At 43.1% G+C, this 23,056-nt stretch overlaps 2 protein-coding genes across 3 annotated transcripts in view; both read left to right on the plus strand.

Moving 5' to 3' along the window:
- Window positions 1-14,104, plus strand: part of LOC106583028 (A disintegrin and metalloproteinase with thrombospondin motifs 9) — a 74,282-nt gene extending 60,178 nt beyond the window's left edge. Inside the window, exons 31-40 of the mRNA XM_082967422.1 lie at window positions 776-946; window positions 1,066-1,260; window positions 1,363-1,492; window positions 1,619-1,713; window positions 2,152-2,246; window positions 2,355-2,488; window positions 3,062-3,153; window positions 7,057-7,161; window positions 9,712-9,820; window positions 9,974-14,104. Coding sequence (XP_082823548.1) covers window positions 776-946; window positions 1,066-1,260; window positions 1,363-1,492; window positions 1,619-1,713; window positions 2,152-2,246; window positions 2,355-2,488; window positions 3,062-3,153; window positions 7,057-7,161; window positions 9,712-9,801 — 1,107 coding nt within the window. The 3' untranslated portion in view covers window positions 9,802-9,820; window positions 9,974-14,104. The remainder of the gene's footprint in view (window positions 1-775; window positions 947-1,065; window positions 1,261-1,362; window positions 1,493-1,618; window positions 1,714-2,151; window positions 2,247-2,354; window positions 2,489-3,061; window positions 3,154-7,056; window positions 7,162-9,711; window positions 9,821-9,973) is intronic.
- A 1,150-nt stretch (window positions 14,105-15,254) lies between these two features.
- LOC106583026 (prickle-like protein 2) overlaps window positions 15,255-23,056 on the plus strand; it is a 114,976-nt gene continuing 107,174 nt past the window's right edge. Inside the window, exons 1-2 of one of the 2 annotated variants that reach the window (XM_045705234.2) lie at window positions 15,255-15,374; window positions 19,250-19,335. Coding sequence is in view for 1 of the 2 variants with exons in the window: in XM_014166766.3 (XP_014022241.1) it covers window positions 18,449-18,490; window positions 19,250-19,335 (128 nt within the window). In the remaining variant the exon portion in view is untranslated. Of the gene's footprint in view, window positions 15,375-18,279; window positions 18,491-19,249; window positions 19,336-23,056 lie in introns of those variants that run through there. The other variant, XM_014166766.3, reaches the window with a different exon arrangement.

Here is a 23,056-nt window from a genome sequence, read left to right on the forward strand (position 1 = left end):
TCCACTAAGTCACACCATGGCTGCTCAGCTCACAACAACAATTCCAGGTATTTTAGTTGTTTGACAGCGTTGGACCCATAAGGTAGACGAAGACCAGCTGGAGTGCATTCGTAAGAGCTGAGGTGTTTCTGACGCAAGGCAAGGCCTCTCTAAGCCCTTCCAAAAAAGCTTGTAGCTTGGATTACCACCATAACACAGTCCCACAGCATCACAACACTTGAGTTACTAGATACATCTGGATGTAGAGAACCAGGGTGACGGCCTGAGACTTCACTCAGCTTCAGTCAGTCCGGACTATAAACACATCCCAACTGCTGTTATGTCCATAGCACACTGCCATCATGTTATTTAGTCAATTCTCACTCTTCATCCAGCATATTTGTCCAAGACTGTGTCAGATCAACAAGGTCACATACTGTAAGAAGTCTTACAGAAAGTCAAACGAGCGTGTTGAAATTGTGCAAATCCTAGTGTTGTAGTATTACCATTAGTGGTCAGGCTCAGTAATGTTTTCCGCCTCCTATGTCCTGTTTTGATATCCGTATTTGACGTAGGTAAGGGTCTTAGATCAAACATAAAATAAACCTGTACATAAATCACCTTCACATTTAGAACCAACCTTTTGCTGGTGCTGAAAACAAACCCTAACCCCACCCCTTCAGTCTTTTCAACTCTGAAGACTCAGACAAGGGCTATGGGGAGGATCTTGGGGTTGTTTTTGACGACATTAACTTTGTTTTTCTCATTGTTTGTGATGTTCCCGCTTCCATTCCAGTGTAGTAAGTCGTGTGGGTCGGGCCACCGGCGTCGAGCGGTGCTGTGTATGGACCAGACAGGGGAGGAGGTCCATGAGATGTTCTGTGTGGATCAGAGAAGGCCAGATGACTCTGAGAGCTGTAATTCCCACGTCTGTGAGTTCATCTGGATCACAGGGGACTGGACAGAGGTGAGAGTCAATGAATGGGCCTGTTTCACTTTAATAATGTTATCTAACATTACTGTCCTAACTGATCGTGCTTGATTGCAGTGTTGTTATCTTATCGCATTTTCTCTCTCCCGTGGCAGTGCTCGGCCAGCTGTGGACAGGGATACCACAGACGCCTAGTCTCCTGCAGTGAGGTGCATGCTGGGAATGATAACTATGAGTATGGGCATCAGTCTTTGTCCAACTGCCCTGGGACCCCCCCTGAGAGCTACATGCCGTGTAGCCAAGGCCCCTGTCCTCCAACACACGAGTGGAGAGTTGGAGTCTGGGGACCTGTGAGTGGCTTCCTGTCTCTATGTATTATCAGTGTTACAGTATGTTTAGTGCTTTTTTCATCCTGGCAGGCTCCCTTACACCTGCTCTTCTCTCCCCCTCAGTGTTCAGTAAGCTGTGGAGGTGGGGTGATGGAGAGGACAGTGCAGTGTGCGTCTACTGAGCGACAAGGCAGTGACAGTTGTCCCTCAGACACTAAACCAGAAGCCAGCAAGGTCTGCAGCAGCCCTGCCTGTGAGTAGACATACAGTAGCCTCAGCCTCCACAGACTCCATAACTCCTGTTATACTGTATATGTGTGATAAACCTCTATACCATAGCTATACCTCTCCTAAATATGTCCTTTGTTCTCTCTCTTAGGCCATCTGCCCACTAGCTGCAGTGACGTCCAGAGTCTGTCTGGCGTCCAGCCTGATGGTGAACAGTTTCTCAACGTACAAGGAAAAGCACTCAAAGTAAGACTATGATATCATCTTTCTTATTAAGTGCACTGTGCACCGTTTTATAACATTTTATATAGTGATTACTGACTTATTTTGCAAATGGAAATGGTAAATGAATAGAGAGAGTATCTATGCCAATGTCAGTCAACAAAAACCCTGTTGGCCAGTGATCATACTTGGCTTAACTGTCTTGTGTAGTCTCACTGACAGCTGCAATACATTAGAAAATGATTGAAACTGAAGGGAAGTTCTTTAGACTGTCTGTCTGGTTGGCTGTCTGGCTGGCTGTCTGGTTGTCTGGCTGTCTGGCTTTCTGGCTGTCCATTTGAGAACCAGGCCAACCCAGGTCAGGTTTAGAAATAGTGTGTGTCGTCCTGAAGAGGTTTTGATTTTAATTTCTGGGCTCGTTCCTCACTCCTTCCTCCTTCTCCACCTCCTCTTTTTCCTCAGGTCTACTGTGCAGGAATGCAGACTGACAGGCCGCGGGAGTACATCACCTTGACGACCGGAGAGGGAGAGAACTACTCTGAAGTCTTTGGCTTCAGGTAAAGCAACCTATGGGGCTGTGGATTACTTCATTTATCATCATGTAACACTGTCAAAAGTGTGGAGGACACATTTTATATGAACTTGGTTGCTCTTTTTCTCTTCAGACTGATAGACCCCACACAGTGCCCTTCTAACGGGACCAGGAGAGAGGACTGTGAGTGTAGGAGAGACTACACCGCTGCTGGCCTCTCCACCTTCACCAGAGTACGACTGGACCTCAGCAAGATGCACATCATCAGTGAGTGGGCCAGAACCAGCTGCAGGACACATTCAGCAAGGCCACATAGACTAGCCTATAGAAACACACACACACACACACACACACACACACACACACTCACACTACATCAGATTTCATAACACTAACCTGAATGTCAATGCTAACCAGCTAGTGTCAGAGTACCATGCTTGACTCCCCCAACATGCTTGGAAGTCAGAGCCTCCTCCCCACTCCTCTCTATCCTCACATAGACATTTCATTAAGTCCAAGCAGAGTGGGGTTAATGTGATCAAGATGTCTTTTAGGAGCACACAATTAAAGGGCCTTAGGGGATTTGTTTAAATTGCACTAAGTAGATGGAATTATACTGATATTGCCATTATGGTGACCCCTAAAAGCAAGACTGGATTCAGGTTATATGAAAGTGTACTCATTTTGGAAGATGCAGGCTGTTCTTTTGATGTTATGTGAGCTGTCGTAGCAATGCTGACCAGTCAAACAGACCGAGCTATGTTCCCGATTCATTTTTCACCAAGCTTCTGTCATGTTTACTAATATGTCCTGCCATTGTTTCTCTCTCTTGTCGTTCAGCCATAGACTGGCAGTTTGCTTTCACACGCGACGGCCACCGAGTTCCCTTTGCCACAGCTGGAGACTGCTACAGCGCTGCCCGGTGTCCACAGGTAAGAACTGCATGGCCAGGGAGCCACTGAGAGAGAACTAGTGGAGAATAAAAAGGTTTGACTCAAGTCTTCACTAGGGCGTGAGTTCTGAGGTTAGGACTAAGGACTTGTATGGACTTAACTAGTCTTGGTTCATCTTGTTTACCAGCTGTGTCTTTGGTAGTGTGTCTGACCGTATAATTGTGCTGTTGAGTTCAATGTGTGCTTAGTTCTAGCAGAGCCTAATGCTCAAGAGGTTAGTCAGATGCTGAGTGTGGTGATACTGTGAACAGAGAGAGCAGGGGTGTGTTCTGTGAGTGGGGACAGAGCAGAGCAGACACACATGGCCTGAGGACAGAGAGGCCCGTCTGTCTGAGGGGAGATTTGGAAACACTCCCTGCCTGTGCCAGTGTCTGCAGATCAGATCCTGTTAGTCTGTGAGAGGAGACGGCTGACACACACACACACACACACACACACACACACACACACACACACACACACACACACACACACACACACACACACACACACACACACACACACACACACACCACACCCACACACACACACACACACACACACACACACACACACACACCAAGCCCTGGCAAACACACACCAAATACACCCAGTCTACAGCTGGCAAACCGACACACCATGTGCTATCCCTCTACACTCTCTCCCCTCACCACAGATGCTGTATGTGAGACTGTATTAGCCCCATGTCTCTCTGGTGTTGTGCAACGTCTCCCTCATCTGGGGTCTGCCCTGATATCAGAGACAGGGGAGTGTGTGAGGTACAGGAGCTCATATCAGAGACAGGGGAGTGTGTGAGGTACAGGAGCTCATATCAGAGACAGGGGAGTGTGTGAGGTACAGGAGCTCATATCAGAGACAGGGGAGTGTGTGAGGTACAGGAGCTCATATCAGAGACAGGGGAGTGTGTGAGGTACAGGAGCTCATATCAGAGACAGGGGAGTGTGTGAGGTACAGGACCTCATATCAGAGACAGGGGAGTGTGTGAGGTACAGGAGCTCATATCAGAGACAGGGGAGTGTGTGAGGTACAGGAGCTCATATCAGAGACAGGGGAGTGTGTGAGGTACAGGAGCTCATATCAGAGATAGGGGAGTGTGTGAGGTACAGGAGCTCATATTAGAGACAGGGGAGTGTGTGAGGTACAGGAGCTCATATCAGAGACAGGGGAGTGTGTGAGGTACAGGAGCTCATATCAGAGACAGGGGAGTGTGTGAGGTACAGGAGCTCATATCAGAGACAGGGGAGTGTGTGAGGTACAGGAGCTCATATCAGAGACAGGGGAGTGTGTGAGGTACAGGAGCAAATGGAATGGCACCAAGCGCATGTAGACCATGTATATGATGTATTTGATACCATTCCAACTATTCCACTCCAGCCATTACCACGAGCCTGTCCTCCCCAATTAATGTGCCACCAACCTCCTGTGGTGTGAGGGAGTGCACCGGTACAAGGCTGTGGAGCGTGTCTGTGTATGTGTGTGCTATCATGCGTGTATGTATCTATGTGTACACGTGTGTGTGAGCACAAGCTCCAGCCAGTGCATGAAGAAGGGGTTCTACTGTATGTGTATGTGTATATGTCACCTTTCCCACAGTCCCATCCAGCTCCCAATGTGCAGCACGTACAGTGTCTTCAGAAAGTATTCTCACCCCTGGACTTTTTTCACATTTTGTTGGGTTGCAGCCTGAATATAAAATGGATTCAATTGAGATTTTGTGTCACTGGCCTACACACAATACCCCATAATGTCAAAGTGCAATTATGTTTTGAGACATTTTTGTTCATTAATAAAAAATTATAAGCTGAAATGTCTTGAGTCAATAAGTATTCAACTCCTATGTTATGGCAAGTCTAAATAAGTTCAGGTTTAAAAAATGTCTTAACAAGTCACAAGTTGCATGGACTCACTCTGTGCAATAATAGTGTTTAACATCATTTTTGAATGACTACCTCATATCTGTACCCCACACATACAATTATCTGTAAGGTCCCTCAGTCGAGCATTGAATTTCAAACACAGATTTAACCACAAAGACCCGGGAGGTTTTCCAATGCCTCGCAAAGAAGGGCACCTATTAGTAGATGGGTAAAAAAGAAAATAACTAGACATTGAACATCCCTTTGAGCATGGTGAATTTATGCATTACAATTTGGATGGTGTATCAATACACCCAGTCACTACAAAGATACAGGCGTCCTTCCTAACTCAGTTGCCGGACAGGAAGGAAACCGCTCAGGGAATTCACCATGAGGCCAATGGTGACTTTAAAACATTTACAGAGGTTAATGGCTGTGATAGGAGAAAACTGAGGATGGATCAACAACATTGTTATTCCACAATACTAACCTAATTGACAGTGTTTGCAATAAGGCACTAAAGTAAAACTACAAATATGTGGCAAAGAAATTATGTTTATGTCCTGAATACAAACCGTTATGTTTGGGGCAAATACAACACATCACCAGAGTACCAGTCTTCATATTTTCAAGCATGGTGGTGGCTGCGTCATGTTATGGGTATGCTTGTCATCGGCAAGGACTATGGAGTTTTTTTAGGATAAAAACAAATTGTATACAGCTAAGCACAGGAAAAATCCTAGAGGAAAACCTGGTTCAGTCTGCTTTCCAACAGATGCTGGGAGACTAATTCATCTTTCAGCAGGACAATAACCTAAAACACAAGGCCAAATATACACTGGAGTTACTTACCAAGACGACATTGAATGTTGCTGAGTGGTCTAGTTACGGTTTTGACTTAGGTGTGCAAATCTCGTAGAGAGTTACCCAGAAAGACTCACAGCTGTAAACCCTGCCAAAGGTGATTCTAACATGTATTGACTCAGGTGTGTGAATACTAATGTAAATGAGATAATTCTCTATTGACTTCTCAATAAATTTGCAAAAATCTCCGAATTTTTTTAAATTCACTTTGTCATTATGGGGTATAGTGTGTAGATGATAGAGAAAAAAACATATTTAATGAATTTTGAATTCAGGCTGTAACACAACAAAATATGTAATAAGTCAAGGGGTATGAATACTTTCTGATTGCACTGTATGATTTGTCTCCAGAGTGTCGCAGACTGCAGTCCTACATCCTTCAAAGACACCGGTTCACCTGCTTTCCGCTTACTTTTCCTCCCCTCTTCGGAGTCATTTCAGGAGATGTTTCCAATGACCCAAAAAGACCCCAATGAAAGCTATTTGCCAAAACATGGTGGCTTTGATAAGTTAATAAAGAAACATTCTATTGTTTGCCAAGAGTTAGTGAACATGTTTTTCATTTCCATCAACACAACACACCACTTATCCACACATTTAAATTAGCCATACACTACACCAGGGTTTCCCAAACTCGGTCCTTGGGCCCCCCCTGTGGGAACGTTGTGGTTTTTGCCCTAGCACTACACAGCTGATTCAAATAACCAACTATCACCAATCTTTGATAATTTGAATAAGTTGTGTAGTGTTAGGGCAAAAAACTAAATGTGCACCCCTTGCGGTCCAGAGGATGGAGTTTGGGAAACGCTGCACTACACCATGCTCTGTAAACTTGACAAATATTTATGCTTCCATATGAGAGTTTCAAGAGACACTCAACTGTAGATGCTTACCTCTGGCTGAATGATCTACCCCCCTCTGTTTATAGCTGTTGGTACCGTAAAACGTCTGGTATTTGTCACTGGGTTTTGTCTGGCTTATATCAGCTGGGCTTTGATGAAACCTAAATGCAGCTGCTGCATGTTAGTGAACTGCCCTCTACTGCTTTCTGCGGTTGGTGTGGTGGGGGGTGCTGATATCTCCCACTCTCTCTCTCCCTCTCTCTCTCTCATTTTCTCTTTCTCTTCTTCCCTCCCTCCTCCCTACTTCTATGTTTCCTCAGGGTCGATTCAGCATCAACCTCTCAGGGACAGGCTTCCAGCTAGCTGAGGAAACCAAGTGGATCTCCCAAGGAAACTACGCAGTTGCTGATATACACAAATCCCAGGTAACAATATGATGCACATTCACATAGCCTCATGGACGGAGTGATTTAGATTAGTGTCTTATATTCACATTCCTGGTTTCAGACAACGTCATTCTCCACTTTCCCTCCTTCCCTCCTTTCTTCTCTCCCTCCCACCCTACCTCTCTCCATCCTTCCCTCCCTCCCTCCCTCCCTCCTTTCCTCTTGGCTTCAGAGGTGCCTCTGCTCTGGGCATTAGCCCAAGTGGACTCTGTATCCCAGACTCCCCTGGTGCCTTAATGCTGTTTTTCGACTGTAACACTAGTGCAGGGATCATCAACTAGATTCAGCATCGGGACGATTTTCCATAGCTAATTCTAAGAGTGAGGACTTGTGAATAGCAGAGTCAACAACCTCTGCATAATCAAAACAGTTGCTTGGTGAGAAGGTGTTGAAGTTCACAGTTAGCCACTGTTATTTAAATGAAAAATGAAAAGTACCAGAGGCCTGGCTTTGGCCCCAAGTGAGTGCAGGTCCGCTGGAACCATGGCCGAATGAGACAAAGGGGCTGGCCTGCTTAGATGGAAAGAGAAAAGTCTGAGTCTTTTGGGTAAACCACTGTGGTAAATCATGTATGGAAATGTGCTGTTATGTGACTGGTGAGAGAGGAGCCTTATTGGGTAGCTGGCGAGTGAAGTGGGCCCTCCTGGTTTTGTAATGGAGATCAGGCTGAAGACTGTTTTTGGCAGGGAGAAAAAGGTTGAATCTGTCTCAAAGCCAGTGGAGCTTTGGACACTCAAGGTTAGCTGAACACTGGTTGTTTTAAGTCAAGTGTGCTGGAGGGCACTCAAGATGAGAGTTGCCAAACTTCAGAGGAAATGCCGCTCCTATTCATTCCGTGGGATAGATTTCTGGGGAAATGTTTTACCTGTGTATTTCTAAACCTTTCTAAGCTGAGTGTTCTGCGTCTGTGCTTATGCTAATGCTATTTTATTACTGTGGTTTTTCTATGTAATTCATTAAAGAGGCCCCATTTAAAAAAAATAATAATAATAATATTTTTTTTCACCTTTATTTAACCAGGTAGGCCAGTTGAGAACAAGTTCTCATTTACAACATTTTACATTTGTGTGTAATACCTTTACAATGTAGTTACAGAGAACCTAAAAAAAGACCAGACCCTGAAATCACATTCAACTGAGTGTGCATGATATATGAGGGGATACATTGTGATTTGTGTTACTGTCACTAAACCATGTGGTATCCTGTTTACAGTTTTATCGCTTTGGTATTATTTTCACAAGTATGTGGTGAATTTTCAAAACTGTTAGTACAAAACTCAAACTGGTAACACTTGTAACGCAGCCAGTCTTACATTCAAAACCTTTCATTGTGCATTCATTGATCCAAAATATAAGTTTACTGGGAAATACTATATAATACATTGGTTTAATCACCAGAACACAACATAATAATATCGTCTCAATTTAGTTATTTTAGCAACCAGTTAAAATCAAATAACAAAAAATGTGAGATACATGTTTCAAAATTGTCCTTTGAATGTAGTATGCTACAGTGCTGTAGATTAGGCAATACACTTGCACTACCCATAATTTGTGTGATCAATGTTGTGATCATTGAAGACTTCTTTCACAATATAATCAAATGAAATAAATGAAAGAAACAATGTTTAGCAGGCACTAGTTTGCATCAAGCCTGTCTTGAGCATTTGGCCATAGGTTCTTATCAAAATCCTCATTGTTCACGCACCTGGTGAAAAACCTTTTGGCCAATCCAAGCCTGACATACTGTAGGTCTGGATTGAAACCATTGCATACCTCACCCATGGCTTGAAGGAGGGTGGTACGCTCATAGGGTTGTCAATCATACATCTTCCACCGGTATTGTGATTGTGTATTGTATTTTACAGTATTGTATTGTACTTGTGCAGTGGTCCTGTACGTGGCTTAGTTCATAAGAGCATGGCTCTAGCAACACCAGAGTTGGGTGTCACATACCAAATGTGTGGACTTTTGTAACTTTGGTTAAAAACGTCTTCTACGTAAATGCCATATATTACGATATTATGGTACTGTATTGGCCATTGCAATTTTAATAAAGCACTGTGAACTGAGTAGTTCTCAAAATCTGTAGTAGACAAACTGGTTTGCATGTCTATCAAATGGCTAAGTTATTATCAATTAAGAGCAGTCAGAGTAATGTGAGCATTGCATTGTGAAAGGCAATTACATTATATGAACATGTATTGCAATGTGAAACGTATTTCTAGATGAAACACTGACACTGTAAGTAAGCATTTCACAGTAAGGTCTACACCTGTTGTATTCGGCGCATGTGACAAATAACATTTGATTTGATTACGTTTGGTGAAAAAGTGACTGTATGATTTTGTCTGTTGTACTTAGTTATTTCAAGACGTGTTTAAAGTTTTGAAACAACTGCCTTTTTGATGATATGTTTAGATTTTTGTACTAAGAGTTGTGAAAATGTACCACATACTTTGCACCAAAGCGCTAAATAAAAAACAACTGCTTTATAGCGGAGTAAATATTGTTCCTCGTTTGTCCACAGGATGGCAGCAGAGTAACAGGAATGTGTGGGGGTTACTGTGGGAAATGCACTCCGTCCACCGGTTCTTACCTGCTCATTACAGTGGCCTAAACCTACAGTGTTTAACCAGGTGTGTGTAATACTAACTATTCTTTAGAAATAGATCGTGTTTTATAGCTTCAGTCTGTTATTATATGTACCACCATTCCCCTCCTCATCCTAAACATGTGTTTGTATAGTATAGTAAAGTATGTGGTTTTGGCATCCCTTTCTCGCTTCACAGCTCTCTTCAAGCCAAGACGTCCAGCCTCTCAGTGGTGCTACAGTAATGAGGATTCCATCCTCCAAATGACCTCTATTCCCTCCAATGTGTAAATATGTCAATAGAACAGGTGTAAGTACTGTACATAACATGGTAAATGACTTATTTATTATACTATATACTCAACATTTATTTTTGTATTGTAAGATAATTTAAGGATTGTGTTTTCTTTCTCTGCAACAAACACCATGGACATCTATTTACATTGCATTAACTAGAACATAAAAATGTGCCTTAGAAATATTTAACATATTCAGTCCAGAGTTGTTGCTTGTGTTTCTTGCATTGTTGTTTCTCTCATATTGTGGCAGTGTTGCAGCCTGGCTCTTCTATGTCTTCTGAGGCAGAAGGTAGACTGTCTGTTTTGCTTCACGTTTGTGTGTACGGACGTGGGCACTTTGTATGCACTTCCTCTTTTACACTCATAACTGTGTTACGGTCCCGGCATCCTTCAGCCCGGTTTTTCTTATGTCGCGTGGTGTCACTATCCAACCTTGTTCAGTGTTCTGAGTGTTTATCAACCAGTGTAGTACGTGTTACTGTATGTTCCTACCTGGGTCTTAGTGTGAAGGCTGTTTAGGCCGGTCTAATTACCTGGTCTACACAGTCGCCAGCGGTGAGCAGTGGGCTGGTACATTAGTCAGGTGCTTTTGCTCTCTAAGGCAGATGGGAGAGACAGCCGTGCACAGCTCTGGTACAGAGACGGTGTAGTGAACCGTAACGCAGCGTGCTGTAAAGGTCGATCTGGGACAGCCAGGGGGAGTGCTGGTGCTGTCGAGGCTAGCACAGGCAGCTGCTGCAGAGGCAGACCCAGCCAGGTGTTACTACCACAGAGGAACAACCCTGAGATGGGCCATATGCAGAGAGGAATGGGAATGAGTGCTTTAAAGAGATAGCCATCCCTGTAAAGTTGAGGAGTTCAAGAATTCAGTAGCAGGGAAATTGAGAGAGAGAGAGAGAGAGAGAGAGAGAGAGAGAGAGAGAGAGACTGTCAACCCCTGCCTTGGTGGGGCATACTTGAATATTTTTGCTGAGAGAGAAAAGTGAATGACATGAAAGTAGTGATGCAGAACCTTAACGTCTCATACTTATCAAGTGGAAGTACAAGGTGTCACCCACCCAGAGGGAGTGTGTCAGGGGAATAGACAGTGGAGTGCCCCTGGGGGCTTTAAGGCCAGAGCAGAGACACAGCTAGAGGAGGAGAGGGAGGAGAGGCTTGCAGGCTAATAGATCCAGAGAGATGTGCTTCAAAGCATCAGAAAGACTCACCTTTTGCTTTGTTTGTTCTGGGTCTCTCAGGTGTTGTGACAGGGAATAGCCGTTACTCCTTAGTTTTGAGAGAGAGGCCGTATTCCCATGGCGATAACTACATGAATCAAGCAGAGTTTACCTCAGGCCTACAACAACACCACTGCTCCATAGAGATTGGTTGATGCCTTAAAGGTCTAGGTGTCCAAATGCTGCCTCTAAGAACTGCTTACTGTACCTCCACTCAAACAACTTAGCTTTTTTTCTCAGCCTTTATCTTATTGCCTTTCAACAGTCAGTCCATCATTTTTCTGTATGATGTAAGTGTTTTGACAATACCAGGGTACTTTCTGTTTGAATGTGTGTTTTCTTTATCTTATACACTTTTTGCAACCAATGCCCTTCATTAGATTTTTTTATAAGAAAATGAATGACAAATAATAAGAAAAACTATAATAATTTGTATGATTCTTTTAACATGATAAGATACTTATCCCAAAATGAATAATGTAAGTGACTGTGATGTTATAAGGAAGTTTAGTATCTCACCTTACTGTACACATGTGAGGTTATTCTCGTGTGTATTTATTTGTTTGACAGGGTTTGGCGGGGTGGATGAACATTGGTACCTTAGATAGATTCAGAGGACAAAGCCATATTTGCTACTTTTGCCTTTTTTATAAATGATGCCTTGAGCATATCAGCAGGACATTTTAATGCCGGTGCAACTCTTACTTTGTCATGGTTCCATCCAACCTTTAGCTAAAAGCTAATTCCACAACATTGTAACCAATAGCCATTCTGAATTTATTTTTGGAATCATATTAGTTTAGATTTAATTCAATTAAAAAATGTTCAATGTTAACGTTAAATGTTTTATTGTCCAAATAATATCCTCCAGTGAAAAGGGATTGAAACTTTAGTCTGATTGTGAATATCTGATGATCCAGATTGTATATTTATTCTCAGGTGTTAAAATAAAGGGATTATTTGAACATTATTATATGTATTATATTTATGTAACAATGTATAAACTCAGCAAAAAAAGAAACGTCCTCTCACTGTCAACTGCGTTTATTTTCAGCAAACTTAACATGTGTAAGTATTTGTATGAACATAACAAGATTCAACAACTGAGACATAAACTGAACAAGTTCCACAGACATGTGACTAACAGAAATTGAATAATGTGTCCCTGAACAAAGGGGGGGTCAAAATCAAAAGTAACAGTCCGTATCTGGTGTGGCCACCAGCTGCATTAAGTACTGCAGTGCATCTCCACCTCATGGACTGCACCAGATTTGCCCGTTCCTGCTGTGAGATGTTACCCCACTCTTCCACCAAGGCACCTGCAAGTTCCCGGACATTTCTGGGGGGAATGGCCCTAGCCCTGCTAAATGGGATTGAGATCCGGGCTCTTCGCTGGCCATGGCAGAACACTGACATTCCTGTCTTGCAGGAAATCACGCACAGAACGAGCAGTATGGCTGGTGGCATTGTCATGCTGGAGGGTCATGTCAGGATGAGCCTGCAGGAAGAGTACCACATGAGGGAGGAGGATTTCTTCCCTGTAACGCACAGCGTTGAGATTGCCTGCAATGACAACAAGCTCAGTCTGATGATGCACCGCCCCAGACCATGACGGACCCTCCACCTCCAAATTGATTCCAAGTACAGGCCTCGGTGTAACGCTCATTCCGTCGACGATAAACGCGAATCTGACCACGACCCCTGGTGAGACAAAACTCATCAGTGAACAGCACTTTGCCAGTCCTGTCTGGTCCAGTGACGTTGGGTTTGTGCCCATAGGCGACGTTGTTGCCGGTGGTGTCTGGTGAGGACCTGCCTTACAACAGGCCTACAAGCCCTCAGTCCAGCCTCTCTCAGCCTATTGCGGACAGTCTGAGCACTGATGGAGGGATTGTGCGTTCCTGGTGTAACTCAGGCAGTTGTTGTTGCCATCCTGTACCTGTCCCGCAGGTGTGATGTTCGGATGTACCGATCCTGTGCAGGTGTTGTTACACGTGGTCTGCCACTACGAGGACGATCAGCTGTCCGTCCTGTCTCCCTGTAGTGCTGTCTTAGGCGTTTCACAATATGGACATTGCAATTTATTGCCCTGGCCACATCTGCAGTCCTCATGCCTCCTTGCAGCATGCCTAAGGCACGTTCACGCAGATGAGCAGGGACCCTGGACATCTTTCTTTTGGTGTTTTTCAGAGTCAGTAGAAAGGCCTCTTTAGTGTCTTAAGTTTTCATAACTGTGACCTTAATTGACCATCACCCCTGGTGAGACAAAACCGCGACTCATCAGTGAACAGCACTTTTTGCCAGTCCTGTCTGGTCCAGCGACGGTGGGTTTGTGCCATAGGCGACGTTGTTGCTGGTGGTGTCTGGTGAGGACCTGCCTTACCAGACACCTGCCTTACCAGACACCACGTGTCTTAACGAGCGTTCCACAGGTGCATGTTCATTAATTGTTTATGGTTCATTGAACAAGCATGGGAAACCGTGTTTAAACCCTTTACAATGAAGATCTGTGAAGTTATTTGTATTTTTACGAATTATCTTTGAAAGACAGGGTCCTGAAAAAGGGACGTTTCTTTTTTTGCTGAGTTTATATATATCTTATTCCACATTTCCCTCATTGTTGACCTTTTGATAAGTCTATGTATTTTTTCATTTTTTTCTACTTTTAAATGATCTTAACAAGTATTATAATAAGAAATCATACATGCTTTTGTTTAATATGCAAGTACTTATTGTACCTTTGAATCATAAATGATTATGAATTATAATGCAATTGTGACCTAAATAAAACATACCTCTTTATTACAAATCATACCACTTTATTTGCTCCAGGCAAGCCATTTCTCCCAGCAAATGTTCATATTTATATGTCATGTCTGCATAATATTTCACATAGTTTAATTCTACGATATGAAATGTATGATTAATGTATGAGATGAGATAAGGGAAGGATCAGAGGAAATAAAGTCACTGACACAGCTCATCCATTCCTATGAGCACATCTTATGCTAATTTATCGTTTTCATACACAAACCTGACCTTGATGTAACAAGCTATGATGCCTATTATGCTCCAATCAATGAAAGGATATGCCTCTGCCATAAAGCTCACATTGCTTTCGTTATTGTCACTTTGTAATTATTGCACTTTCCCCACCATACCATAAAGAACTGGTTTATGCTGCGCATATGTTTTTGTGGATCTAGCTCTAACGCCCACTGCGTTAGAGTTATTGTTTAACTGCCTGTGTTTGGTTTGTCTATGAGGGTCTCAGCAATTACAGGTTGGTAGGTTTCTCTAAAATGTGCAGTACTGTGACCATGGTCTAGTCCAGCCTGTACTGTTGACTTCCTGTCATGGGAATACAAAAGCCAATGTTATGACTGTGGGGCGCCATGAATATGCATTCAAGTAAGTAGTGTGCTGAGGCTCCAGCTAGTTTGTACAAGTCCTTTAATCTATATTACATTTTTGTGCCAACTCTCAGGTGTATTGTAGGGAGCGAGTGGAATTATTTTAGCAATGACTGTTAGTTGTCAACAGACCCAGGGGGCTCTGTTAAACTCAAGAATGTTTCTTTAGTAGCATAAGTGAGGAGCGAGAGAGACAAAGAGAGAGAAAGTGGGAGAGTGCTATCATTCTACCAAGCGGAAGGATCTGACAGTTCCTAGAAATGACATGACAGATTTTTATGCTCACAGGGAAATTATTATTGGTAAGTACAGTAGATATTGCACTGTGTACCCTCAATGTAATAAGGTTGGTCTTGCCCTTCAGAAAAATTATAACAAAATGAAACCAGTTGTATTCGTGTAGTGGGGTTTAAATGGTGGTAAGTTTGTTGCTTCTCTAATGTGGTCTGTTTGATGTGTGTGTGTGTGTGTGTGTGTGTGTGGTGTGTGTTCCCTCCAACTCACCTGATTTAGTTACTGTTTACTATCTCCAAGGATCCCTCACGTAGACGTGTTCCGTTTTAAACCCGGCAAACACCTGTCTACAGAGGCCGGGAACACACTCTGTTATTCACAACTCCAATTCCACGCATCACTGTTAGAAGAAGAAGAGCAAACAACTACTCCAAAAGGTAAGTTGACTTGTTTTATTAACAGATGAACTTCTTTCGGTAATGAATTTCTCATACGCTTTCTGAGTTAGAATCGCTCAGTGGACTTGATTTACTTGATTTATTTGATCATTATCACACATATTTGATCTGTTTTCATAAGTAGTTATATTGAGGTGCTTGTATGTTATGGCTTGAGCTCAATCTAACCTTATCAACAACTCCTACACGACTGCTCTTCCCTTACTCACTCGCCTTTTGACAATACTCAAGCTGGAGCAGACTGCTGAGTAAGTGTAAATATCTCGTTTTCATGGGAACTGTCCAGATCAAGTGTTTTTCCTGGTGGTAAGAATAGCCGCAGTGTCCCACCTGGACCATTGCCTCATGCCCTGTGGGCTCTTTCAGCGTCCCTGCACCCAATATCATCCACCGGAGACCTGTACCATGCCTTCTAAGTGGTATCAGCCAGAGACAGATTACCCCTCTGTGGGCTTGGTACTAAAAGCACCTTTGTATGCAGTGTTCCATCTGCAAAGCTTTGACATTGCCCTCTTTTAGCAGTGCAGAGAGAGAAACCTTTGAATTATGCATTAGAGCAAGTGTAGCTGTTTCTTTCAGCTAACCTTGTGGAGCTAGGCAGACTGCACACTCATATTTATCAGAGCACATTTCATTCTGGGTGTGGTTGGAGAATCTGTCACTGTGGAATATGCGTGGTGTGAATTATGTCAGGTCATCATCTTGTTCTGGACGCTATTTCAAATGAATTTAATTGGGTGTTATTCCATATTTGTGGTTCTTTTTCCATATCTGCAGTTAATATCGTTGTTTGGAATCAGATGGGTAGTAATACAACACAGCCTCTCAATACACACACATGCACGCCCGCACATAAGCACATATGCGTGTCCATGTGTCTGTCTGTGTCTTTGTCTGTATCTGTACCTGTGTGTCTGTGTGTGCTGAAATCACTAAATACCAATCAATCAATCAATCAATCAAATGTATTTTACATCATCAGATTTCACAAGGTGCTTAAACAGAAACCCAGCCATGGTTTGTTCTCAGACACATTCCCAGACCTTCCCACACAGATTAAAGTAGTGACCTCAGTCCTTATAGGTCTCTAGGTCTCTACTCTACTTTCCTAACACCTCTGACCTTCACACTAAGGGCATTTTATTTCTGAACACTGAAAATGTGAGGGTAATGGCATGTACCGGAAATAATAGGTCTATGTATGAGAAAAATATATGAGATTCCTTTGATTTCAAACACAGCCCTACTTATCTGGTGGGTTCTTGTAATACTTGTCCATGTGTCTTTTCTAATCATGTAAAGGTGGATACTATTAGACCCTCCTTAGGCCATGATGATCTCCAGTCCTGTATTTAGATGACATCAAGATGATCCTAAAACCAGCAACAGATAAAGTACCCTGTAGGACCACTCCCCTGGGTAATTAGACACAGACAGCTTTGAACTTACACTAGGTTTGATTAGCCTCCAGCTTTCTGTACACACACAAACAATGTGGACCTTCATGTTTGTGTCTGTTGTAGTGTGTGCATGCATGTGTGTGCGTTCTCTATGTATCATCTCTTTCGGGCATCTCTTTCTTCTCTCTCTCTCTCCCTGTCTCTCTCTCCCTCTCTCTCTCTCCCTCTCTCTCCCTCTCTCTCTCTCCCTCTCTCTCTCTCCCTCCCTCCCTCCCTCCCTCTCTGTCTGTATAGAGGCTGCTGATATGGAACATTGTGGTTGTTTAGTCCACCCACAGGTGTGAGGAAGTGTCTGAAGGTCACAGCTCTCACCAAGACACAGCAGAGAGTTATGTCACACATAGACACGTGTCTATCTTCATTTTCTCTACACTTCCGTTCATCAGTACTGCTTGGCCAAAGTAATTTAACCTTGTGTCACATTCAAAAGCTCCTGAAAACAGAAGTGGGAAGCGAAGCAAGTTCAGAACATAGAAAGTTAGTGCATTGAGTGGTACACGAGCATGTCGAAGATAGAGAAAAGCCAAGAGGGAACTCAAAAAGTTGTGTAATATATTAGTTAATAATACCATCCTTTGAAGGGTAAGAGAAGAATATACATAGTAGCCCAGTAAAGTGAACAGAGCCCTGAGCATGGAGATTCTTCCTGGGATATTCTTAACATGGCTCTGTTCTCCTTGAAGAATTCTCCTTTGAGAGGAAAGGCCTTGGGACTCAAAGCTCTCTTGAGTGCATTGAGCCTGTCTGTCTGTCGAGGTAATGCGGCAAAGCTTTTCTCTGGTGATAAATGGCAAGCACTTGTTGGAGAGCCAACTCTGTCTGCATTACCTCACAGGAAATTGAAATGGGAAATCCCTGAGTGGGAGGCAGAAGTCAGACGCTTCATCAAACAAATGGGGGGTAGAATTAATGATTTCTGTCCTCATGTGATTTAGCACTCAGAGAGACAACACTGTACAGTGTCCTCAGTCTTGTTTGAAAAGGGGAGTTTCTCCTGGTAACCTGGTAACCTTGGGGTTGGCTTGGTTACAGTCTAGTGATGAAGAATTTGCCTGGCAAGATCTCATGAAGGATCAAGGCAATGTCAAAGTTTCTTAACTAATCTAGTGTTTGGTTTGTTTCGTACTCTAGGCCTACATGATAGAACAACTGCTCTATATGCCCTTCAATTTTAGAAAAATTCCCTCTGACAATTCACTTATGTCACTTATATTTTGATTATACGTAATGAATGTAGTGAATATGGATAACACTTTACTTTTACAAATGCAATTAATAAGGACAGTGTAAAGTTAAGTGTTACCTGCAATATTTTACTTTCAAGATTATTAACATCGTCTGTGGAATTAGCTGATTCTATTGGCTGAAAGGCAATAAGGTGGAGCTGGCACCGTCGGTCGTATCCGGAAACCGCGTTCCTTCATTCATTAATGAAACGGGGTAACGGGATAGGACCGCGAGGGCTCTGTTTGGTTGAGGAACGTCGAGCGCCACCGTGGGGATTTGTTTACGAAAGTGCGTGGACACTCTCCAAGTGTCCCTTTTGCGTTGTTGGTCTCAGTTCTCAGCCCGCTATCCTGGAACAAGACTGTCATGTTCACTCGCAGCTCCAAGAAGAGAGAATCCAGCAGATCGGTGAGTGATACAAATGTTTGTTTTTCCATAGGATCCCCACGTTTTTGCAGAAATGTGGTACAGTACGGTTGCATGACGCGCGCGCGACCACGGCGTGCTGTTTAATCCCGGTGTCCAGATACACTGTGCTGTGGTTTAAGTCTATATAAATGAAATGTTATTTTGCAGTCTGTGGACTTTGTTTCTTAATCGGTAAAGCAGTAACGTTAAATTCCTAGTCCTCTTAGCACCTCTCATTTGATCGGGAGAGAACGCATCCAACCAGTACAATTCAAAGGCTCATTAAACAACATTATCCCGCTGATGGAAGAATAGTTGGTTTGTATTCTACGAATCTACCCCAATACGCATACTTTGTTAAACCTTTCAGTTCACTGCACCAGACATTTCTTTCATAAGTGTTTGCCCGCATTTGTGTTCCACACATGAACCCAGAGGCAATCGACTATACTGAGTTCTGTATTTAGTAGTTACTATTTTTAAAAGAATTTGGGCCAAGTCATATATAGGCTTGATGTCATTGCAATGTCTCATTATTTCAATGTTTTTTGGGGTTTGATTATGACTAATTATGACTCTGAATACTTTTTTTCCCTTCTCTAAATAGTTAGACTTCTGAAGTCTTCTGTAAACCCGCTCTGTCCCAATGTGAATTGTCATGTGAGAGACAGCATGTGTTTGATGAATCTAGAAGAGATGAGCGATAACAGCAGGTATCATGTGACCATTAACTATATAGGTTCTTCTCTCCATCACCAGCTGAACACCCTTGATGAGCCGGAGAGAGGACAGCCGTGTAATGTGTGTGGAGACCAGTGTCCCGGCTTCACTCTGCACAAATGGAGGTAGGGTCCCTCTCTCTCCTTCTCCTTCTCCATCTTTGCCCTTACTGTGGCTAGGCATCCCTCCGCCCCTCCCAGCCAAAAACTTCAGTCCACTTAAAGTTCAAAGTTTCAGTGGTGGCAGTTGGTACCGTGGAATGCTGTTTGCTCCCTGCCTTAGAAAACGTCTTGAGGGAATTGAATACATACTGCTCTTGAGTAGTATGAACCATGTCTCTATGCCAGTTTGATGCAGTGAACACTTCCCCCTCTGCAAGGCACTGGTCTGGAGGACACCTTTTGAGGGTTACTGAAGCCATCCTGTTTTTGCTAAATGGACTCAGCCGTGCGTATCAGAGTCTGTGTGCCCTAACTCAACAGTTTAGCCATTCATGCAATATGGGAGATTTAAGCAGACATTCTCCACACGCTCTCCACTGTTGTATTTGCTTTAGAGTGAAAGGAAAGAGCGCTGGGTAGTTTGTCTTTGATATGCCGCACATATAAGCTGTGTTTGTTTGATTCACTCTTAGAGGGGCTATACATTTAAGACATCATGAGTTTTCCAGAACTGTTTACAAGAGTTATTACTAAAACATGCATTGCCCTGAATATGGCAAGCGAAATCTGCAGTGGTGTGGTTCAACCTGGTCTAAGAGCATTTCGTATTATTCTGTACGCAAGTCCGCGACACTCCATTTAGTATGATATGTTAGGTAAATCAGGGCACTCCTCAATTATGAATACAGTTTCTAAATTGAAAGCAATTACTTTACCCCTACATCATGGCTTTGTTTCCTGCAAGAAAAAGTACGAAGTCCCTCTGTGCCACCTCCACTTAAAGAGTCGTCTGTAGCAGCAATGTAAGCAGCCCTAACGAAAGCAAAGCCTGGTCTGTCTAAAGGCGTCCGCATGATTCCCAGCTGAAACAGTTCGGTAGAGTTCGTGCATACATTGTGACGACATTTAGTGATGTTTTGGACTTCAAGTTTTTGGGGGGGCTGTTCGGGCACACAAAGGGCAAGCCGGAGTTCGGAGCCTAAGTCTACCCCCCTCTGTCGGTGATTGGCCAACGGTAGGGATTCTTCAATAAAGAGGCGACTCTTATTTATGCACATTTGTTCATTGAAAAATACTCCACCAAACATCTTAGTTAAATGTAAAATTGCGCGACCAAGATCTCTTCAGCAAAAAACGTAAACATTTATGACAAATTTCTTGAGTTAGATTAACTCAGACTATTTTAAGGAAGTGTATACGGTGTCTCAAAATGGACAAACAGAACTATTGCCGCTTTTTTCTCATTTTTCAAGCGAAGGTCTTTTAAGGGAGTATGTGAGTAAAGTCATTCGGCTAGGTGCCAGCCGAACTGAAGCATGCTATCACCATAAGCGAATCTACGAGGAGGGGAGGGGCTGACACGTTAGGCAGAGGATCATCATGATTCAGGCCTCCATTCTGTAAACCATTACAGGACAACAGTCAACCTCTGGAATGTGCCTTTAATTGTCTTTCTTTGCAGTGCCACAATAAAAGTAAACTTTTTCCCGAAAAACCAACCCTACAGCAGACATTTCTTACAGACGGATCGTGGAAACCCTGCTTTGTGTGTAGAAGCTGGAACGGTATGGGGGAACTTTATGGCTACAAACATCACTGAACCTCTTTGTTCCTTCTTGGAAAGAAAATGCTCCAACCGGTCTCTTCCTCTCTTTCTAGGAAAGCCTGTTTTCATGCTGATTGATACAGATATGGGTGTTTTTATTTGGAATGTGGACTTTAGCTGACCTCAGTGTTGTAGATTAGGGAATCAGAGAAAGGAGTGCGTACATTGTAGGTTGGCTACCATATCAACCCTGCTGTTTATTAACTAAGAGTGACAAAACAACAGTTTCTATGTCAACACAGGGACCTGCCAGACTGCCAAAATTAGACCTTGAATTGTCTCCTTTGGGGCATTATTGATGAGGATCATGGTGTGTTTGTGTGGGAGGGGATCGTGACTGTTTTAAGTTCTCTATAACAGGATGAGCTCTTTAATCAGCCTCAGTTTAAACGTTGCTGATGTCAGACATGTAATTGCACAGCAGCACACACTTTGATGACATGCAAAATGTGAGTCTGAAGGAAAGCCAGGGAGGCTGGGAGAGCCAGGCCATTTAAGAACTGGGTTGAAATCTCAGGGAAAAATAAATAACTACAGTAAACGGGACTGGGTTAAGTAAGCGCTGAGACCAACATCCCCCTACCATTCCCTACACTTTAACATGTGTGTATGGCTCTGAATTCTCTAAAATATTCATGTTTTTCTAAATATTCAGGCGCTTGAGATATCAGGAAGAGATGGTACGTTTTTTTTCTTCGTTCTTCCCTTCTTCCGCGCTATATAAAGAAGCTTCCGCTAAGCTGGTGTCTTGGGGGTTCATGCCTATTCTTCCACTGTGGTTTTACTGTGTTTGCTGGGTCCATTCAGGTCCTACTAAAAACCCAGTCAAGTGTCATCCATTTTAAATCACTACTATTGACCGTATTCTCTGTCTACCACTGTTGAGCTTTCATCCAACCAATCACATTCGTTCCGCCCTCAGAAAAAGATAAACTAAGGAAAACTCCAATGAGAGAATTTGTCACTTTTTTTTATAACACGATTTGCTCTCAGAAAAGCAACTTGTGTGAACAGTAATATAATATGTAATGAGCTACTGTGAGCTTCACTATTCTAAATAGACAAGTGTCTGCCTAGTTTGTGGTATTGATTCAGAGGATTGGCCTGATTGCCTCTGGCTTCAGACCAATTTAATCTACCTATCTTTTCAATACTGGCAACATTCTGCTGAAGAGTAGCAGCATGTTACTAACCCCACTGCCAGTGTGTCAGAGAGCCAATAGTGCTGTGTAAACAGAGTTGTCAGCTCTAGGCAGGATAGGATAGGGAAAGACAGGAGTGGATTTAACTTGTGCAACACGCTCCTTTGAATTATTAATGCTAGCCGTTGGCTTGATTGATTTTCTTTGTACTAATGAGACTCATTACAGAGCTTATTAACACGAACGGTGTGTGTGTGAGCCAGATATCTGATCAGCCTAATCATGTGACCCACTTAACTCTGCACCTGTATGTTTTAAAAACTGCCTTCAATAACTCACCCAATGCTCCACCGAGACATGTTAGCGCACCGCTGTCAATGATAATGGTTTTTCAATGTTAACACTTGACCTGTAGTTAATATTGGGGAAGGTTTTAAGTAACATTTTCTGTTAGTTGATTTCTGAAAAATGTCCCCATTTGCAGTCATTTCCTGTCGCCAGCACCTTAATTTGCACTGTACAGTATGCTAGTGATGGTATTTGCAATACTGTTTGGACAAAGCCTGCTCTTGTATGCACCAAGGCCTAAATTGAAATCCAAGCTGGACTAAAAGCAGAGGAGAGGGGGGTTGGCGGTGGGATTTGGGTTGAGTTGGGCTGAAAGCCCACTGACGTCTGTCCTCACAGTAACCTGACCTGATCTGCATAACACAGGCCCACCCTGCTATTCAGCATGTTAACAAGCAGCCCAGTCAAATAAAACTGTCAGACTGGTTTGGCATATGAATGGCCCTTTAAAAGGGAGTCTCTCGGTTTAGTACTGAAGAGGCCACAGCCTATAAGGGTGGGGGGGAGACCCTGGTGACCACCACCACACAATAGGCCTGGTGGATTTACTAATGTTCTTCTCTGTACTACCATGGAGATAGAGGCCAAC

The sequence above is a fragment of the Salmo salar genome, chromosome 22 (genome assembly GCF_965601325.2).
Source record: "Salmo salar chromosome 22, fSalSal1, whole genome shotgun sequence".
NCBI classification, from domain to species: Eukaryota; Metazoa; Chordata; class Actinopteri; order Salmoniformes; family Salmonidae; genus Salmo; species Salmo salar.